General features: G+C 42.6%; 1 protein-coding gene across 1 annotated transcript; it reads right to left on the reverse strand.

Annotated features, from left to right (window-relative positions):
* Positions 1–967: 967 nt before the first annotated feature.
* On the reverse strand, positions 968–10,835 carry SNRNP70 (small nuclear ribonucleoprotein U1 subunit 70). Its single transcript, XM_078601554.1, has 9 exons — positions 10,303–10,835; positions 7,438–7,500; positions 7,183–7,237; positions 5,896–5,960; positions 5,670–5,732; positions 5,324–5,405; positions 3,234–3,335; positions 2,608–2,695; positions 968–2,253 (listed from the first exon to the last, which is right to left on the reverse strand). The coding sequence occupies exons 1-9, from the start codon at positions 10,447–10,449 to the stop codon at positions 1,410–1,412; spliced, it is 1,509 nt and encodes a 502-aa protein (XP_078457680.1). The 5' UTR covers positions 10,450–10,835; the 3' UTR covers positions 968–1,409.
* Between the last annotated feature and the right edge of the window lie 7,745 nt (positions 10,836–18,580).

Below are 18,580 nucleotides of genomic sequence, written 5' to 3' on the forward strand. Positions count from 1 at the left end.
CCCCCAGGAAACGCAGGACGTTTGGCCGTGATAAATGGGTTCAGGTAGCAGCTCTGCTATGGAGGGACGTTGGGGTAGCCTTTTATTATATTCCGAGGTCCCAGCACAACACTGCTGAAACGGAATCGTTATCCTGGAGGAATCCGATGAGCTATGAAGCTCTTTTTGACCAGTCTACCGAGATTCCAGGTTCAAAGTTGGCCTCAACTAAACCGGATGATCAGTAGTGTGCTCGATTTTCTGTCTAATAGCATAATTGCGCTACAATTGGGCAAGTGGCAAAAAAGATCGTAAAATGCTCAAGGCAATTCATAAATACAAGGTGCATGCTCATAAGACACCATACAAAAAAAACTATGGGCTAGTGGATGGGCTGCAGCTCTCCCAAAAAAGTAAAGTACAAGTTGAAGATGACAGGACAGCAAAGGAAAAAAGCTGAAAAATCTGGATAGAAAATGCTAAAACCACAACCGGAAGTTTTTGCACGTTTTTGTGAAGTACTCAACAATTAGTGGCCAAGCCTTGATACAGTCACCAAGGTGTTGGTGTGTATACATTAAAGGATTTAACAAGAGTGAAACTAAACGCACATCAATAAATGGGACCTGGAATTCTCAATAAAATAAAAATTTGGAACACAAGTTTATGTACCACCTAATGATATGGTCAGTATTGCAAAGTTCTTTAGAGAACAGGTTAAAAAAGTCTTATCAATTAACACGAACATTTGGACTTTATAATGCCCAAATGGAATTTACCCTATAAGCTGGATGCTCAAGGACAGAGGCAAAATATTACAAACTGAAAATATCTGCCAAGATCTGGTATGACAGCAGCTTTCTCTACTTAAACTATAGGTTTACTCAGGGCAGATTTTCAATTGGTTTTAACAATATTTTTAAATTTCCAAGATATTTGAGTGCTGTACAAGAGCCATTGCACTGTTATAAGTGCCACACAGAGGAACCACAATTTTCTTCAGTTTATTAAAGCTGTAGCACTCCGCAGAACAGCAACGAACAGTTTCATTTTATATATCAGCATCTACCAACTATAATTTCATCAAATACAGGAGCACATTTTTGCGTGAGCTTTTATTGAAAATACTAATCCAGAAAATGAAAAAAATCAAATACACCACCAACAAGCAGTTATCATTGCATACTGACAAAACAAAGTAAAAACAAAACCTAGCCAATTGGAACATGTACATTTCCTTATGAAGTCATTTTAAAAAGACATCTAACTTACCTGTACCTCTATGTAGTGGAGTAAAACAATATGCATTACTCTTGAACATAACAAGCACTTCAGAATTATTGGCACACTCATGACATTAAGGTATAACCATCACAAATGTGAACATTGTTTGGAATCTCACTTGCTATATTGCTCTCGACGATGTCATTCTAGTAATTTTCGGTCATGAACTTATCCACCTGCTGGTAGCCATCCTGCGATGCCTCAGTGGGTGGCTCAGACTGCATGGACTCATCATTTTGCTCCGCTTCCTGAGTACTACCACCTGTGGCTGCCTGACCATTCTCCTCTTTGGCATCCTTGCCCCGCTCGCGATCGCGATCACGCCTGTGCTCCCGGTCCCGATCCCTATCGCGCCTACGCTCACGGTCGCCTCCACCTCTCTCGCGATCCCTCTCGCGGTCTCTCTCCTTGTCTTTGTCCTTGTCCTTATCCTTGTGACCGCGCTTCCTGTCGCGATCGCGATCTCGCTCACGATCGCGACCCTTTTCGCCACGCTCTCGCTCTCTGTCGCGATCTTTGTCGCGATCGCGCTCCCTATCGCGCTCCCTGCCTCCCTCCTCACCCACGATCTCTGCCTTGCCTTCGGTGCCTTCTGCAAAATTCTCCTTGTTGTCCGCTCCCTCGTGCGGCAAGTCTCCGGCGTGCCCTTCCTCTACGCCCACCTCGCCCTCCGGTCTCTCCTCTCGCTTCCTGTCACGGCTGCGGCTGCGCCTCTTACGATCGCGATCCTTGCTGCGCTCCTCCCGGCCCTCGCGAGCCCCGCCACTGCGGGACCTGCGTCGCCGCTCCCGATCTCTATCCCTATCCCGTTCGCCACCACGGTCGCGTGTAGCATCCCGTTCGCGGGGGGCGTCGCGCTCTCGCTCGCGTGGAGGGTCACGCTCTCGAGTGTTGCTTTTCTCGGGGCGTTCCCGCTCCCCGTCGCGCTCGCGAACCCGTTCGTGGCTCCGCTCTCTTCGTTCTCGCTCTCCGCGATCTCGTTCCCGTGTGCTGTAACAAAAAATTCAGTTGAAACCATGTACGGCTATTATTATATAGCATGTACACATTTCTTCGATGATTACGTTATAAATGAATAATCGAGGTTTTGAACTCTTTTTATAAATATATCAAGTTCGATTACATGTATAAATCAATTTCCCAGGAAAGTGAGCTCTAGAGAAACTTACATTTTTTTGAAAAACCCTGTTCTACATAGGGTCCTGTCCAGCCGAAATTGGGTTGCTGTACGTGAAGTTTGTCCCCCCCCCCACCCTGCGATTGGTGTATTGTATCAGGCTCGTATTGAGTTGCAATAAAAACGTATAAAAAATATTTTTAGGCAAGCAAAAATGGTGCATTTACCCTTCTTCACTGTGGCGCATATCATCACGACCAGAGTGCTTAATATTGACATCAGAGCCTCCTCTGCGGGTTCCACCAAGCCCTCCACCTGAAAGACACAATATCATCGGATCATCAAAATCACAATACTTACGTGGACATGTCACTTAAAATAAAAAAATCGGATTTTAATCCCATTTGTGGACCCATTTTTTCCAGATTAAATTTAAACATTTTTGTTTTACATTAAGTTGCAGGTGTCATTCTTAATTCTCATCAACACCCCACCCCCCCCCCCCCCAAGTTAAAGCTGATGACTGGAGTCAACATGTCACATTCCAAAATGCACTTGCTGACTAGCATCTTCACAGAAGTGCAATATGGAACATGACATGTCAACCCAAAAATGTCTTAGGATGTTATCAGACACCGGAGCCGAATGCCCAAGTATCAGCAGTTTGGTTGTAAAAACTGTAAATTCTCAAGTACAGTACTCAAGAATTTTTCCAGTTTAAAATTGCCACCATTATACGAAAAATTGGGCTGTTTTGCAGCAGCACTTTTTCTCTCACGGTTCTTTAGCACCCCTTTGTGAACTGCTTTGTTTAGTGTGAAATTACAAGTTTAGCGCACACACACTGACTTACCAAGTCTACGGGGGCGCCATCCCTTCACAGTGCGAGCTCTCTCAACATCGACCAGAACTCGTTTTCCATCGATCTTCTTGCCGTCAGCATGTTTGTACGCAGCTAAAACAAAACCATTGCCCACAAATAAGGGCATTGCAACAAATGAGCAAAAAGAACAAATGTTAACATATAATTTATATATTTTGTAATAAATCGTTGTGTTCTGACGACAGGTCTTCATGAAATTCCAGAGGACGACTGCAAGAACAAAATTAAGCAGCATGTACACGTAACGTTTAAAAACAATGTTCGGCTTCGTTCTGTAGAAAAAAGTTACGTTAGGTGCACAGAATTGCTCACATTGAGACCACACTCATGCCACATAGCCACGTAACAATGGTGGCTTCACTCACAGCACAACCACCGCAACACAAGGACAGAGTTTCCCACACTACTCTGTTGCTGGCCGAAAAGCAATTGGGCTAAGTTTAGCAACACTTCACGTGCCAAGAAGGGGAACAAATCTCTTATTTTGCAATTGTTGCATTAAGAGATTAAGTTTTTTTGGTTTCAGTTTGCAGTGGGGAAACACTGGAAACAGACTTCCATCCACTCCGTTAGCCTAAAAACAAAATAAATGAAAGCACATTAAATACAGGAAGGCTAAACGAAGTCGATTTACCTTCGTTTACTTACAACAAACAGAGAGCCTGCAGATCCGCTATCTTGCCGAGTTCAATTTCGGGCCTTTCAACAATCTTCGGGACACGTCGAAGTTTGCCGCCACGTTCTATACCTACCCGACCTTACCTGAAAGTTGTGTTTTCAGTGTCTAGTGTTTCTAAGTAGTGTTTTTTTGCCACGTTCACTTTATAAAGTGTATTTAATTAGCCAATGCTTGTACAATATATTAAGTGTTATTTATTGCGACGTGGGGATTATGCGTGCGGGTAAAAAAAAAACTCGTGCGCTAACATGTGCGTGTTCAATTGTCATGTTTGAGGAAGTTTGTATGGACCAATGTATATTGAATGTTACAAGTGTGAGCTGTGAAGCTACGTGTTATACTATGTGCGAGAGAGTTGTGTATTATCAAGTATTGCAAACTATACTCTATGGCTGAAGACCTTATTTCACAGCATCCATAATGCACGAAACCAACCTAAATGTTGACTAACAATCCTAAATATGGCTATTTCAAATGTTACGTTAACTTTTAAACAAAAACACTAAAAAATTAAATCAAACCCTTAGCCAAACTCACGGGTCTGCAATGTTAAAATCTCGTAAGAAAACCTTTCCCAAACATTAAGGCATACAGACGTCCCAGCCCAAACTATCCAGCCAGACTATGCAAAAAATAAATATCCAGTTTAAGTTTTAAACTACTTTATACCCAAAACACTTCCATTCACAGGAAAACCATCAGCTTTATATCCTACAGTTAAGCTTTCCAACGCTATAAACTTTGTAGAGACAAAAGTTATAGCTAAAGTAAAAAGGAGACTTCCACACCCAAGGCATTAAGACACTTTTCCAACGTCTATGTTAGATCAATGATGGGTTACAAAAATGAGCCAATTGGTTGGTAAAGCGCCAATCTACACCTGCCTTTTTTAACCTTTGTGGTGGAGACAGGTCTTACCATCATACAAACCCATATACCAACCACACAACGAGATGTTAGGGGCAGCACTAGCATCAGCTGCAAGCCAGCAGTGACCATTGCCATCACAATGGTGGCTGCAGTGACAACAGAAATAACAGAAAATTAATATCTAGGTCAGGAGCCAAACATATATTTCACTAAGCATACATGAATTGGCAGATCATTACTTTTATTTTACAAGGTCTAACTACAATTACTTTATCACAAGACAATGGCATCTGATCGTACCCCACAGGGTGCGATTCGCCTCAATAACTTACCTGCGTAGAACAAGGAAACCTGCAAATAAAACAATCTGGTGGCTAGAAAATTCTACGATTGTTAAAACTGCATACTATCGTCTCAGCATATGCGAGTCATCATAATACACACATGCAAAATGGTATTGTAAATGTGCTCGATGCATCTCAACACAGGCTTCTTTGCATGCGGTACTTACAGTGCATGTCCCGCTCATGTTCATACTCAATGAAGGCATACCCTCGAGGCTTTCCAGACACCTTGTTGTAAATCATGGTGATCTGTATGGAAGACACACCTGATTAGTTCACGTTCGGTTTCTGTAAAAAGTAAACCATCATTCCTGAAGGTGGTAAAAATGTAACGATGGCAAAATTAATCTTCTTGGTTCTTTCGGTAAAGTCACGTAGAAGGGAAATAATACAATAATAAAAATAAAACATAATAAAATATTATTTCCCTTCTACGTGACTTTACCGAAAGAACCAAGAAGATGAATCACTGCAGTCACGAAAGCTTTAAATCGAAGGCTAAAATTAACTTACCCTTCGGATGGGTCCATACACTTCAAACTCTCGCCGTAGCTTTGATTCTGAAGTGTCGTAGTTCTGCACATAGAAGACAATGTTTGTTACAATTCAGAAAAATTAAGTGTTTAATTAAAATATGTGCAACATCAAATACTATGAAAAGAAATGCATTGTTCATCGTTGCATCCACGTGTGAATGGTTAAGCATGACATTACAAGTTAAATGTTTTAATGTACTTACAATGCGTGCAACAAACAGGGTCTTGAACGCATCTCCCTGGACATTTGTGTCGGTGTGAGCATCCCCTGAAATGAAATAAAAGCAACAGTTAAATTAAAATTGAATAGTTCTTTGGCATACATTTATGCAACTCATTTAATCTGCACCCGTATTATTATCCGCACGGAACCTGTCTGCAAAAACTCCTATTATCAGTGGGTGAATTTATAATCCACAGCCATTTTGCAGAACAGTCATGACAATATAGTACCATTATCTGATGATCTTATCAAGCATTTTATCAACAGTATGTAAAATAGTCTGATGCTGCCGACTCCTGTTATTTGCAAAAAATTTGGAGGTCAAACACCCACTAGTGGCTGAAAACTATTCCTCCTGTGCATGGCGCACAAAATAATTCAGCCTGGTGGAAAATTCCTAATTCCCACATCCATTGGTTGCTGGCTTGGATTTGATGACAACACATTGATGGTGAGGGAGTTGATGTAAGATGACGGCCTGATTACACCACTGATATATTCTGTTGCTGAGCGGTGTCCTATGGAGGCGCTAGAACACAATATTCTGCAGCAGTCTGCGCTCTCTATGTCAGGCTGTGCATTAGTACATGGGACGATGAATATCTTAGCCAGAAAGGCCACCACACGTAGGGGGAGCACCATCAGTCCAAGCAAGATAGATTGTGGCGTCCAAAGCTCATGATAGATTGACAATGAAAAATCTATTCAGTAGTGCAAAGACAATAGAGATAGTGGTGCTGATCAATATGAATTGCAATAGTTCCTAAAATTTATTTCTTCATTAGTTTATTGATATGCTTTCTATGTCAGCATTGTCTAATGCAACGCAAGGTACAATAACGGTTCAAATTGCCATTCCGCACGATACCTGGCGTTTTACTCTGCCTGGTTTTAGGCTCACACTTATGTTAAGGCAGACCGCGCTAAACTCCTGATATCCGTGGACAGTCTGCGAATGAATGCTTGGCCCTTGTTACCTGTCATGATTCCTGTTACCTGTGGCCATCATCAACTGGAATTAGTGGAAAATCTATCTCATTGTCTGCATTTGTCCTCATCGGCCGAGACTCTTGATATTCGCAGATAACAGGATCCATGAACAGCACCCCGCAGATCAACGTGAATAAAGGTTCTACAGTTATGTGGCCATTCAATGGCCAAATCAGTAATTGATCCATAAGTTATAATAAATGATGTCATTTATTGAAGATGGTGATAAACATTGACTTTTATGTTGAAAAACTCATGAGAAAATTAGATTACTCACATAATTTCAGCTCTTCCTCAATTTCCTGTGCCCGCTTTTCAATTTTCTCACGTCTCTAAATAATACAAACAACACGTACATTCATGTTAAATGCATATTAGATACTACCATGACAAGAAACAATGTAAAATACATGACTCAGATACTTTAGCAATAATAAATACAAGGTAATACCAAATTTAAATAAAATTAGTGCAGTTGTATCCGTAATTATATATATCACGACACGGACAGCAACAAATATAAAGTACGTGCCTTCCTCTCCATACGCTCTTCTTTCGTCTCGGCTCTGGTTGGGGGTGGTGCATCTTTTGGATCCTGCACAGAATGGATGAAACACATCTTTAAGTTTAGTTTGCTCACACGCACAAAGCTCGCAGGATTGCAAAAACGAACCGAATACACTTTATTTAGAGAAGTCGTTTAATACTCCTTTTAAGAGTTTGGTGCAATAAACATGGCTATGAAATCACTTTCAGAGCTACCTCAACCACACCAAATCCTTTTTCCTAATCATGATACATTGCCAATCCATGCCTAGATGGCGGCCTTCATACTCTCTCGCCATCCCTCAGTCCAGCTATGCCAAAATCCTTCTCGACCCTGTAAATGAATTAATTACTCGATCTGCAAAATGGCTGTTTTCAAGGGCATATGCTCGTCTGCCATTCCTTCAGTCTTCTCGATCTGCACACAATCCACTAGTAATGTTTCCCGCCCAAATTAACTTTTTAAAATGTCGAATATGACATATCCAAATTGTGTTTGTTCCATGACCTGTGTTCCTCTTTCAAAAACATTCCAAGCGTTAATCAATTCACGTTCTACGTGCACTTCTCATTTTGTTGCATTTTGAGTGTCCATGAGTCCCACCTCACACCTGATAAAAATGTCCGACTACTTTCTAGTCAATGCTCTTCTCCTTAAATGTAAAATCTACACCAATAGTAACGATAAATGTTGCCATCACCCGCTGGACGGTAATGTTTTGATCGTTTTCCATGCTACCATCAAAATGTTTTTTTAAACAAGTCTTTGGAGATAAGGGAGCCAATATTAACGATCCCCCGTTTTGAAAAAAGCACACTTTAACTGAATGCAATTTATTCAATGCAATCGCTTAACAAAAAATACCCTGGAGTCCATTATCTTGCACCACTAGCCATTTACCAGCGCTTTAAGGCTCAAGCAGCAAGAAGCCATGTCACTAATTATGAAGCTATTCATCCAAAAGCCCTGCGCAGTCATGACTTTTATTTGAGGGTAATGAATCTGACTTTTTTTCCAGACCAGCTTCACGTCGCCTTAAGACCAGGGCTTAATTTTTCATTGAATTTTCCAGCGCAGAGGCCCCAGGAATCAGACTCTCAGGAAGGTCCTGCATTAGCACATTGACATTATCATGAAGAGCTCTGCTGGGTCTCAAAACTCCTTAGGAGGGTACTGTATCGGGAGTTTTGGCCAATTCTTAATTAATGGCAGAAACATCACCATGGTTTAAAGGGGGCGTACACAACACCACTCCAAACACTACTGAACATCACGTGCAAAACAGGGTTAGGCATAGTTGGTATTTTGGGACTGCCTGTAAATACCAGGTGTTGTAGGTTTGGGCTGAAATGCACCCACGAGCTGGCAGTATAATTAATTATAAGATGAATCGGTGTGCAACTTTGAGTGCAACCCTCTGTGTGGATAGTTTACTCCAGTTTCCTCCCATATGCAAGGCGCTAATTAATGGAATGACCAAATATTACCCCCCCTGAAAAAGCGTTTGCATGTAGAACTCATTTTGCACTGTACTAATTGGAGGTGCAAAAGTGAGTTGAGACCAAGTGAGGCTTTCTTGGGAACGAACCATTTTATTCCAATTCAGAACTACCTCCATAAAAGGTATTTAAGCCATATTGAGGTTTTCCTGAGTAATGGAATTATTTGATTGAACTAACTCATAACATCTTAAAAACAGAGTATTTGGGCTGTCCTTGGCCAATGGTACATCTCAATTCAGGCCCTTCTAGAGTCTTGACACGGGGGCTTTCGTGCTAAAAGCGCAATCACCAACTTGGTTAATGAAATACGTCAGCAACGTCTTGGCAAAACAATTCTGCACATGTACCCCCATGGCCGTGGCTGTAAACACACGATAAATATAATATAGGGAGCAACGTGATCGCCGTATGGCATATTTGTTGACAACGATCATAGCCTTTATTTATCCTGTTTTATCTACCCAATGCTACATGAAGACTTACAAGCAGGCTTGTCGCCATCTGTAGACGGTCTTGCGATACAACAATCCATGAAGCAGACGAAGGGTAATCATAATTCCAAACAGCAGCATTGTTGGCCGAAATAAGAATATCGCTGCTGCAATCCATTATGAATTATATTTGTAACTTTACTTTAGATCTGGCGTTTAAGATGTAGCAGAACATGTCTGTACAACACACAGGACAACTCCTCGATGCATTCGTGGAGTAACTGCGTAGTTCTGCATAAAGTTGATGTTTCGCTACCTCCACGTGCTGGGTTGGGGAGCTTCTTGACAAACTCCACTGCCGACTCTGCCATGCACGACTTTTTTTTTATAGGCGAAGCACAAATCGCTGTACATTGTTGTACCGTATTATACTGTGTGTGCTGTAGTTAGTAGCCAACGTTGGAGTGCGTCTTAACCTGCGGTAGGTGCGCACGCGAGAAACCAGCTTGATTTTAAGAGCAAAGTTTCCCCCCCGCCCCCCGAGCACAAAGCCCAACCCATAACAAGCGGCCTACGACGACGGCCATCACAACGCAAATTGTAGCGTTGCGATGGCCATCACACGGGGCACACGCTAGGAAAAGTGCGTTTTACTTTCAACACCCTCTCCACACCGCTTACAATCCGCAAAACACACACGACAAGCACGGCATCATCGCTGCTGGCCTAAGCTAGGCGGGAACTGTGGGGTGAAGGGCCCTCAAACTCCACGTGGGCCACAAAAAAACAACTTCCACCATGGCCTACCCATTGAATGAAATGGAGACGAAAAAAACCACGTGAGCTCGGGACTCACGACGAAATGAGCTCGCACGGCTATGAACGGTTCTCGTCGTAGAGTTTGTTTGTTTCGTTACCTCGAAGAGATGCACGTAGACCGCGATGCCCGAGTAGGGCTGCCTGTGCACCTTCTCGTGCGGGAGCTTGGCCAGTGGCGGCAGGAACGGCACGGGATCGCGGGGCGCGAAGAGCGCGAGCAGGTTCGGAGGGAGGTACTGCGTCATGGTTGCCCTCTCCAAGACGACGACGACGTTGTCGTTGTTGTTCTAGTTGTTAAATGATGTAGGGGGAAAGGAGGAAGAAATGGGGGTTTCTAAAGGAATATCGCGCAACGAGCCAAAGGCTTCGCCTTCACGAGCCACCGCCACTCCAAAATGGCCGTGCGGGCGGACGTGGTAGCGCGGATGGATACACCGGCGTTGTCTTAGATTGTGTCCGAACGAGAATCAAAAAGGTGAAATCACGACACAGGCGTCGAGCGGGTCTCGGTCGACGACGGCCGTGTTTGCAAATATGCCCCCCGTGAAGATATCGGTTCGTACGACGCGGAGAAGTCTACGGGACTACTTTTTCACCGCGCGCTGTTAACAGCCTCTTCACGCCCGGATCCGGAAGCGTGTTTATGCAAATTACTTAATTTAGGTTTCTTGGGTTTCTAAAGAGGCCTCATTGAGTCCCATTGTGCATTGTGATCATGATTACAGGTTATAATGTGTCATGTTTTGTTCTCCACTTCCAATTGTCCACTTTGAATCGCGCTATTGTTCATGTATCATGGGGGTGCATGGACAACATGCTGCCTATGATTAAGCGTTGATCATAGACCGTGATCTGATATATTTGAAATAATACAATGTTATGTAAAATGATACTGAATTGTACCAACATCCTAAATTCATATTACAAAGTTATCCACCGTAGATATTTTCAAATGTATAATTAGTGGCCATTGAGCAAACAATTATGCACTCGGGAAATAAGTAGTGGACGTACACATCTTGCTACATTCATCCTTTGTTGGAATATGAAATGCACGTGTTGATTTTTTCTTTTTGAATGCACACATTTAGAGTTATTTTGATATGAACATATACGCTGAATCTTAAAATTGTGTTGGGAAAATGAGCACGTGTGAATATATTCCGCTGTTAAAATGTTTACCACGGATCCTGTTGGTTTATACCATTTTATATTGGGTTTTTTGTTTGCAGTTCCTTGAACTCGCATTTATCTTTTGGTTTCCTATTGGATGAACGTTGCGATTTATAAGGGCACGGGGTGATCAATGAGGTCTGAATTTATCTGTAATAAGGTAGCTTGTCATCACCTCCCCTGGCAACAACCCATGATCCAGATGAACGAGATGTTAACTACCTCGCCTGGTATGCAGGAGGTCGTAGGTTCGATCCCGACCCTGACGCCTGCTGTATATTTGGAGTTTGCATGTTCTCCCCGTGATCGCGTGGATGTTTCTCGGAGTGCTCCGGAATATTTGGCTGATATACATTTGCACGTGATAAGCCACTTTATTTGGCTATCATTGTTGGCCAGGTCGCCAACAATGATAGCCAGTTAAATTTCGATTTAAAGCTTTCGTGACTGCAGGGATTCATCTTCTTGGTTCTTTCGGTAAAGTCACGTAGAAGGAAAATAATAAAATAATAAAAATTAAACATAATTAAATAATTCTCACGACGTGGCCGAAACGTCGTGAGAATTATTTTATTATGTTTTATTTTTATTATTTTATTATTTTCCTTCTACGTGACTTTACCGAAAGAACCAAAAAAATGATAGCCAGGTCGCCAACAATGATAGCCAAACGATTTGAAGCTTTCGTGACTGCAGGAATCCATACTCTTTGGTTCTTTCGGTAAAGTCACGTAGATAGAAAATTAATAGATCACGACGTGACTTTACCGAAAGAACCAAAGAGTATATAGTTTGGTTTATAGTTTAAATAATCCAACACCTGACCACTGACCGAACAGCATCGGTCTCTGGCTTCAATCTCCCTCCAACGCAGTGGACAGCACTCAACCGAATCCGCACAGCGCATACGGCCTCCCGCTTCACAAGTGGAAAATGAGGGATGCCTCTAAGTGCGACTGTGGCCATGAGTCCCAGAGCGTGGACGATATCGCATCAACCTGCCCACGAAGATCTATTGCGGGGGCCACTTCATTTATCCTCTTCACATCACAGGAAGCCATTGAGTGGATCGCCAAACTACGATTTTGCTTTATTTGTTATGTCTGTAAATTGGTTTAAAGTGTATTAATATTTGCTGCATATGGTGTACCATCCATTAATAAATCCAACTATCCTTTGTATTAGAACATTTGTGACAATGATAACACTGATAAAAAAAAGTTGGAAACTGTCATTAATTATTCAATTTTGAGTGCACGTGTTTCTGATAACAATATACTGACTAGCACATCCACCACCGGTTTTGTCTCTTGTATTGATCTATTGCAAGTATTTATGATAGTAATTTACAGCCCTTTGTCAATCCATTGCTGATTATATTTATGACTGATCATAAAAAATGTGTTGGAAATGTAGTGACTGCCATTATCTGCATTTTAGATTTATGCTTCATGCGCTTATCCTTGTTTAAACCCTCGTCTCTTGAAAAGCACGCCTGTGGTCTCAACGGGCCTTCACCCGGTTATAAATAAAGGAAACGAATGTACGTGTAATTATATCATCAACAGCCATTGGCCAACCAAATGTTTTCTGTGCAAATGGAATATGACACCACAGTAAATCCAAAGGGCTTTCACTCTTCTCAATGTAAAATTATGATCGCGTGAATTGCAAGCGAGTCGCAAATTCACTCCCACCACCTACTGTCGCATTTTGCGTCTTGACTACGTTCAAGATCTAGTAAAATGTTCGATTCTTTGTACTGTACTGTGTTCTCTAATTGTAAATGTTGTGGATGTATATTCTTGGGTCTTTCGGTAAAGTCACGAAGATGGTTTCAAAGAAACGACCGCTTGCGTTGAGATCGAAACGTCGTAGTTTTCTGTTATTTTTTTATTATTTTCTTTTAACCATTTCTAAGTGACTTTACCGAAAGACCCAAGAATATGAATTCCTGCAGTCACGAAAGCTTTAAGTTGTGGATGTACTCACCAACACACCGGTGTGCTGTACTAGTTATGAATTGCCACGTTCTGTTAACGTGAAAAACCTTACTGATTCTCCGTGTCGGGTGGTGGCGGGTTTAACGACACATTTATATTTACGCGATCTAACAAAAATCAACACCTATTATGGATATTGGTCGCGAGAGCCTACAACGTGTTAAATTGCAATGTGTCGTTAGCATTGTCTCATTTGTACTGTCTCGTTTAAACTGTTTGCAATGCCTGTATAATTCGGTACTCCATGTATCTCGTTTGTTCTGTCTCGTTATGCCTGTCTTATTCATACTATGTCATCTTTGCATCTAGTTTATCCTGCCCAAACTATTATTTGTTTCTTCTTCTTGGTTCTTTCGGTAAAGTCACGTAGAAGGGAAGTAATAAAATAATAAAAATAAAACATAATAAAATAATTCTCACGACGTTTCGGCCACAACGCAAGCAGCCGTCCTCAGGTGAAACCAGGTCTGTCGAGGCGACAGCGTCTGAATGAAACAGCACACGTGCTTGGAGCATATATATAAGCTGGGTTGGAAGGGGGGGGGCGCCTTGACAAAATAATTTGCATATCAAGCGGAATTTAACATATTTATGGGAAATGCAGGTATGTGATTAGTACTACTTATGTCCGTGCATTATGCAGGATTAGCAGCATCGATATTATTTGTTTGCTGTCTATTGTTTATACTCTTTGTTTCTTTCGGTAAAGTCACGTAGGTGAAGAAAATAATAATAAAATAATACAATTAAAAATAAAAAAAAGTGAAAACAACTAAATTAAAACACGACGTTTCGGGCGCAACACAAGCGTCCTTCATCAGGTGGGAGCCACCACAGCGAAAACAGTTGCTGAGGCATGCCGAAGAGATGGCTTTGACAAGGGTTTTCATAGGTGAGAAGGGTGGGGGGGAAAACGAGGGCAGGGTGAGTGTGGGGGCGGGGCGTGGGCTGGAGAGGCCAGAGGTGGGACAAAGTCATTGTTATGCAAGTCCAAGTCGAGTCGCAAGTCATCAAATTCATGACTCGAGTCTGACTCGAGTCCAAGTCACATGACTCGAGTCCACATCTCATAGGTGGGACAAAGTCATTGTTATGCAAGTCCAAGTCGAGTCGCAAGTCATCAAATTCATGACTCGAGTCTGACTCGAGTCCAAGTCACATGACTCGAGTCCACATCTCATAGGTGGGACAAAGTCATTGTTATGCAAGTCCAAGTCGAGTCGCAAGTCATCAAATTCATGACTCGAGTCTGACTCGAGTCCAAGTCACATGACTCGAGTCCACATCTCATAGGTGGGACAAAGTCATTGTTATGCAAGTCCAAGTCGAGTCGCAAGTCATCAAATTCATGACTCGAGTCTGACTCGAGTCCAAGTCACATGACTCGAGTCCACATCTCATAGGTGGGACAAAGTCATTGTTATGCAAGTCCAAGTCGAGTCGCAAGTCATCAAATTCATGACTCGAGTCTGACTCGAGTCCAAGTCACATGACTCGAGTCCACATCTCATAGGTGGGACAAAGTCATTGTTATGCAAGTCCAAGTCGAGTCGCAAGTCATCAAATTCATGACTCGAGTCTGACTCGAGTCCAAGTCACATGACTCGAGTCCACATCTCATAGGTGGGACAAAGTCATTGTTATGCAAGTCCAAGTCGAGTCGCAAGTCATCAAATTCATGACTCGAGTCTGACTCGAGTCCAAGTCACATGACTCGAGTCCACACCTCTGGGAGAGGCTAATCCGAAGGGTGGACGCAATGCTCCTGGGCATGCTCCTCCTGTACATCGGATGGGGGGGACAAATTTGCACGATTGAAATACTGCACGTCAAATGTCCTAGTGATGGTAGTGTGCAAGGCAAAGTGTGTCTATTGTTTGCGTTATCTTTGGTCTTCTCAAGACTGCCTCATTTATTGTCTATACTTTCTCGTTATAATTATCCCAAATGAGGAAAAAACCAACGCGTGAAGTGCGCATGGAACCAGCATAATTGAGTCTTACACACACAATTCCATTAATATAAGTTGAAATAATAATGCATTTTAACCGCTTGCAACGGTAATCGTTGCATGCCAGCGGCGCTGTACACACATTCAGCACGAGAGGGCGACAATTACTGTGGGACTTTCTTGCACTGCACGATCGCTCACAGGAAACCCCTCCTTCATCCCTCGAGAATAATTATCATCAGCCAAGGTCAACCACGGCTGGATGAAGGCGACCCCGAGCCAACGCTATCTCTCACGATCCAGCCGTGTAATAATCCACCCGGCACCTTCAAGCGATCTGATTTCATCGCTTCATCTCCACAGTTGCAAAGCTAACCCACGCGCAACATGTATTGATTGGCTGCCACTCCATCATAGTTTCTTGACCACCTGGCACCATCATACCTGACAACCCCTTATCAGTGCCTAACCTCATTACAGGCCAATTCGGACCTTATTGGTCACCCCATGCCTTTATAAATCTCAACGTTCGTCCTATCAAGTCCCATCACAAACGGCTGTACGCCGTATGGACCTGGTAACTCAATTTCCCTGTGCAAGAATACGGGCAAAACCGTATGGGTTGACAGGTATGCATCATGACATCTCGCCACGTGCCATGCTTTAAACACACTTTTTTTTGAAAAACAGTTCGAATGTAATTAACCCTCGAATGTTCTAGAATCTATGCATTCTATTTCTGTCCCTCGTTTCCAAGCATGCACATCTGAGCCGCGGACACAAGGTGGCGCAACTTCCATTGGTGGTTCTGCAAAGGAAGCGACGAGTTACAATGCTACCATCGTTATTCATACACAAGACGGGCGTACAACTCCCAAAACTACCAATAGCCTTTTGGTGAGATGTTTGCATGGGTGTTCCGAACAAATATGGGCACGTCGTAAGTGGTTGTGGTAAAGTATGGGTAGTCCCACCTCTTTCAAGTTGTATGACCAGTGTGGAAGAGTAGGCCAATATGCCCCAGAGGTGTGGACTCGAGTCATGTGACTTGGACTCGAGTCAGACTCGAGTCATGAATTTGATGACTTGCGACTCGACTTGGACTTGCATAACAATGACTTTGTCCCACCTATGAGATGTGGACTCGAGTCATGTGACTTGGACTCGAGTCAGACTCGAGTCATGAATTTGATGACTTGCGACTCGACTTGGACTTGCATAACAATGACTTTGTCCCACCTATGAGATGTGGACTCGAGTCATGTGACTTGGACTCGAGTCAGACTCGAGTCATGAATTTGATGACTTGCGACTCGACTTGGACTTGCATAACAATGACTTTGTCCCACCTATGAGATGTGGACTCGAGTCATGTGACTTGGACTCGAGTCAGACTCGAGTCATGAATTTGATGACTTGCGACTCGACTTGGACTTGCATAACAATGACTTTGTCCCACCTATGAGATGTGGACTCGAGTCATGTGACTTGGACTCGAGTCAGACTCGAGTCATGAATTTGATGACTTGCGACTCGACTTGGACTTGCATAACAATGACTTTGTCCCACCTATGAGATGTGGACTCGAGTCATGTGACTTGGACTCGAGTCAGACTCGAGTCATGAATTTGATGACTTGCGACTCGACTTGGACTTGCATAACAATGACTTTGTCCCACCTATGAGATGTGGACTCGAGTCATGTGACTTGGACTCGAGTCAGACTCGAGTCATGAATTTGATGACTTGCGACTCGACTTGGACTTGCATAACAATGACTTTGTCCCACCTATGAGATGTGGGCTCGAGTCATGTGACTTGGACTCGAGTCAGACTCGAGTCATGAATTTGATGACTTGCGACTCGACTTGGACTTGCATAACAATGACTTTGTCCCACCTATGAGATGTGGACTCGAGTCATGTGACTTGGACTCGAGTCAGACTCGAGTCATGAATTTGATGACTTGCGACTCGACTTGGACTTGCATAACAATGACTTTGTCCCACCTATGAGATGTGGACTCGAGTCATGTGACTTGGACTCGAGTCAGACTCGAGTCATGAATTTGATGACTTGCGACTCGACTTGGACTTGCATAACAATGACTTTGTCCCACCTCTGATATGCCCTATAGAGAGGCTCTCTCGGGCCCCCTCTAGTTGAGGTCCTTCAGCTCGACGTGGCTTGAGAAAACAATCGCCTATTGTAGTGAACTCACAAGGGTTCCATTTCATTGGCAATCTACCCTCGATGGTTTTGTATAATCTTCACATTTCATCCACTTAAGTTATTAACTTTTAATCAGATCCTACTTTATGGACGAGGTTTTTTTTAACGTTAATCAAGTTTTCATTTGCAGAAGTTAACCCTTCAATTGTGGTTACAGTACGTGTGCCACGCTGAAAATATAGTATTTTCAGCGTTTGAAGTCTTTTTAGAGTTGTGCAACTGGTGCTCGACTGTTTACTTAAAATAACTTATCTATGAACAAGCGTGTCTTTTTCTTATGATCGACGGATAGACAACATACATGCCTGAGCTTAAAGTAAATATGAACACAGCAGGTGCATAAATTTACAAGTAATTGAACGACCTCTTTATCATAGAAAAGATTAAAGACCTTCCCAGACTGAAGCCAATTCTCATGGTCTTACAATGCCAGAATTATTCCCGCTCCTGCAGATGAGCTGATCTCATCTCTGTGGTGACCATCATTTCAGTTGCGTTCTCGCCTTTGGCTGCCATTCTGTCACCAGTCTTAGCCAAAGGCCATTCATCCCTCTCAGCAATTTCTCATACTCAAACCATCTTGCTTTTCTTATCATGATGTTCCTAATTTACATTTCGTTTTTGAGTCACGTGTTCCTTTTTCTGTCTCTGGGTGTAATTCAGAGCTGCATTTCTCCCAGCATCTGTATATGTTTTTGTTCCATCTTCTGTTCGTGTTAATGATTGGACAATTTTATACTTTCGTATGTTGCCTTTGATTATCAAATTGCACTTTTTTTCAAAAAGCACTCAAACCTGTTCTCCCTCACCTCTTTATTTGATAACATTTTCTCTAGGTATACAAAAAGATCAATTATTTTCCAGGTCCCCTGAATTGTTTACATACAGCGTGGGTGGAAAGTCCCTCCGCCCCTATCTTAAACTGATCATCTGGACCCATAGAGGTACAGTATAGGGACTTCCTGCCCACCCTATATATACACAAATGAAATACATTTACAACCAGGCGAGGAGTAC

The sequence above is a fragment of the Lampetra planeri genome, chromosome 16 (assembly GCF_965212315.1).
Source record: "Lampetra planeri chromosome 16, kcLamPlan1.2.h2, whole genome shotgun sequence".
NCBI classification, from domain to species: Eukaryota; Metazoa; Chordata; class Hyperoartia; order Petromyzontiformes; family Petromyzontidae; genus Lampetra; species Lampetra planeri.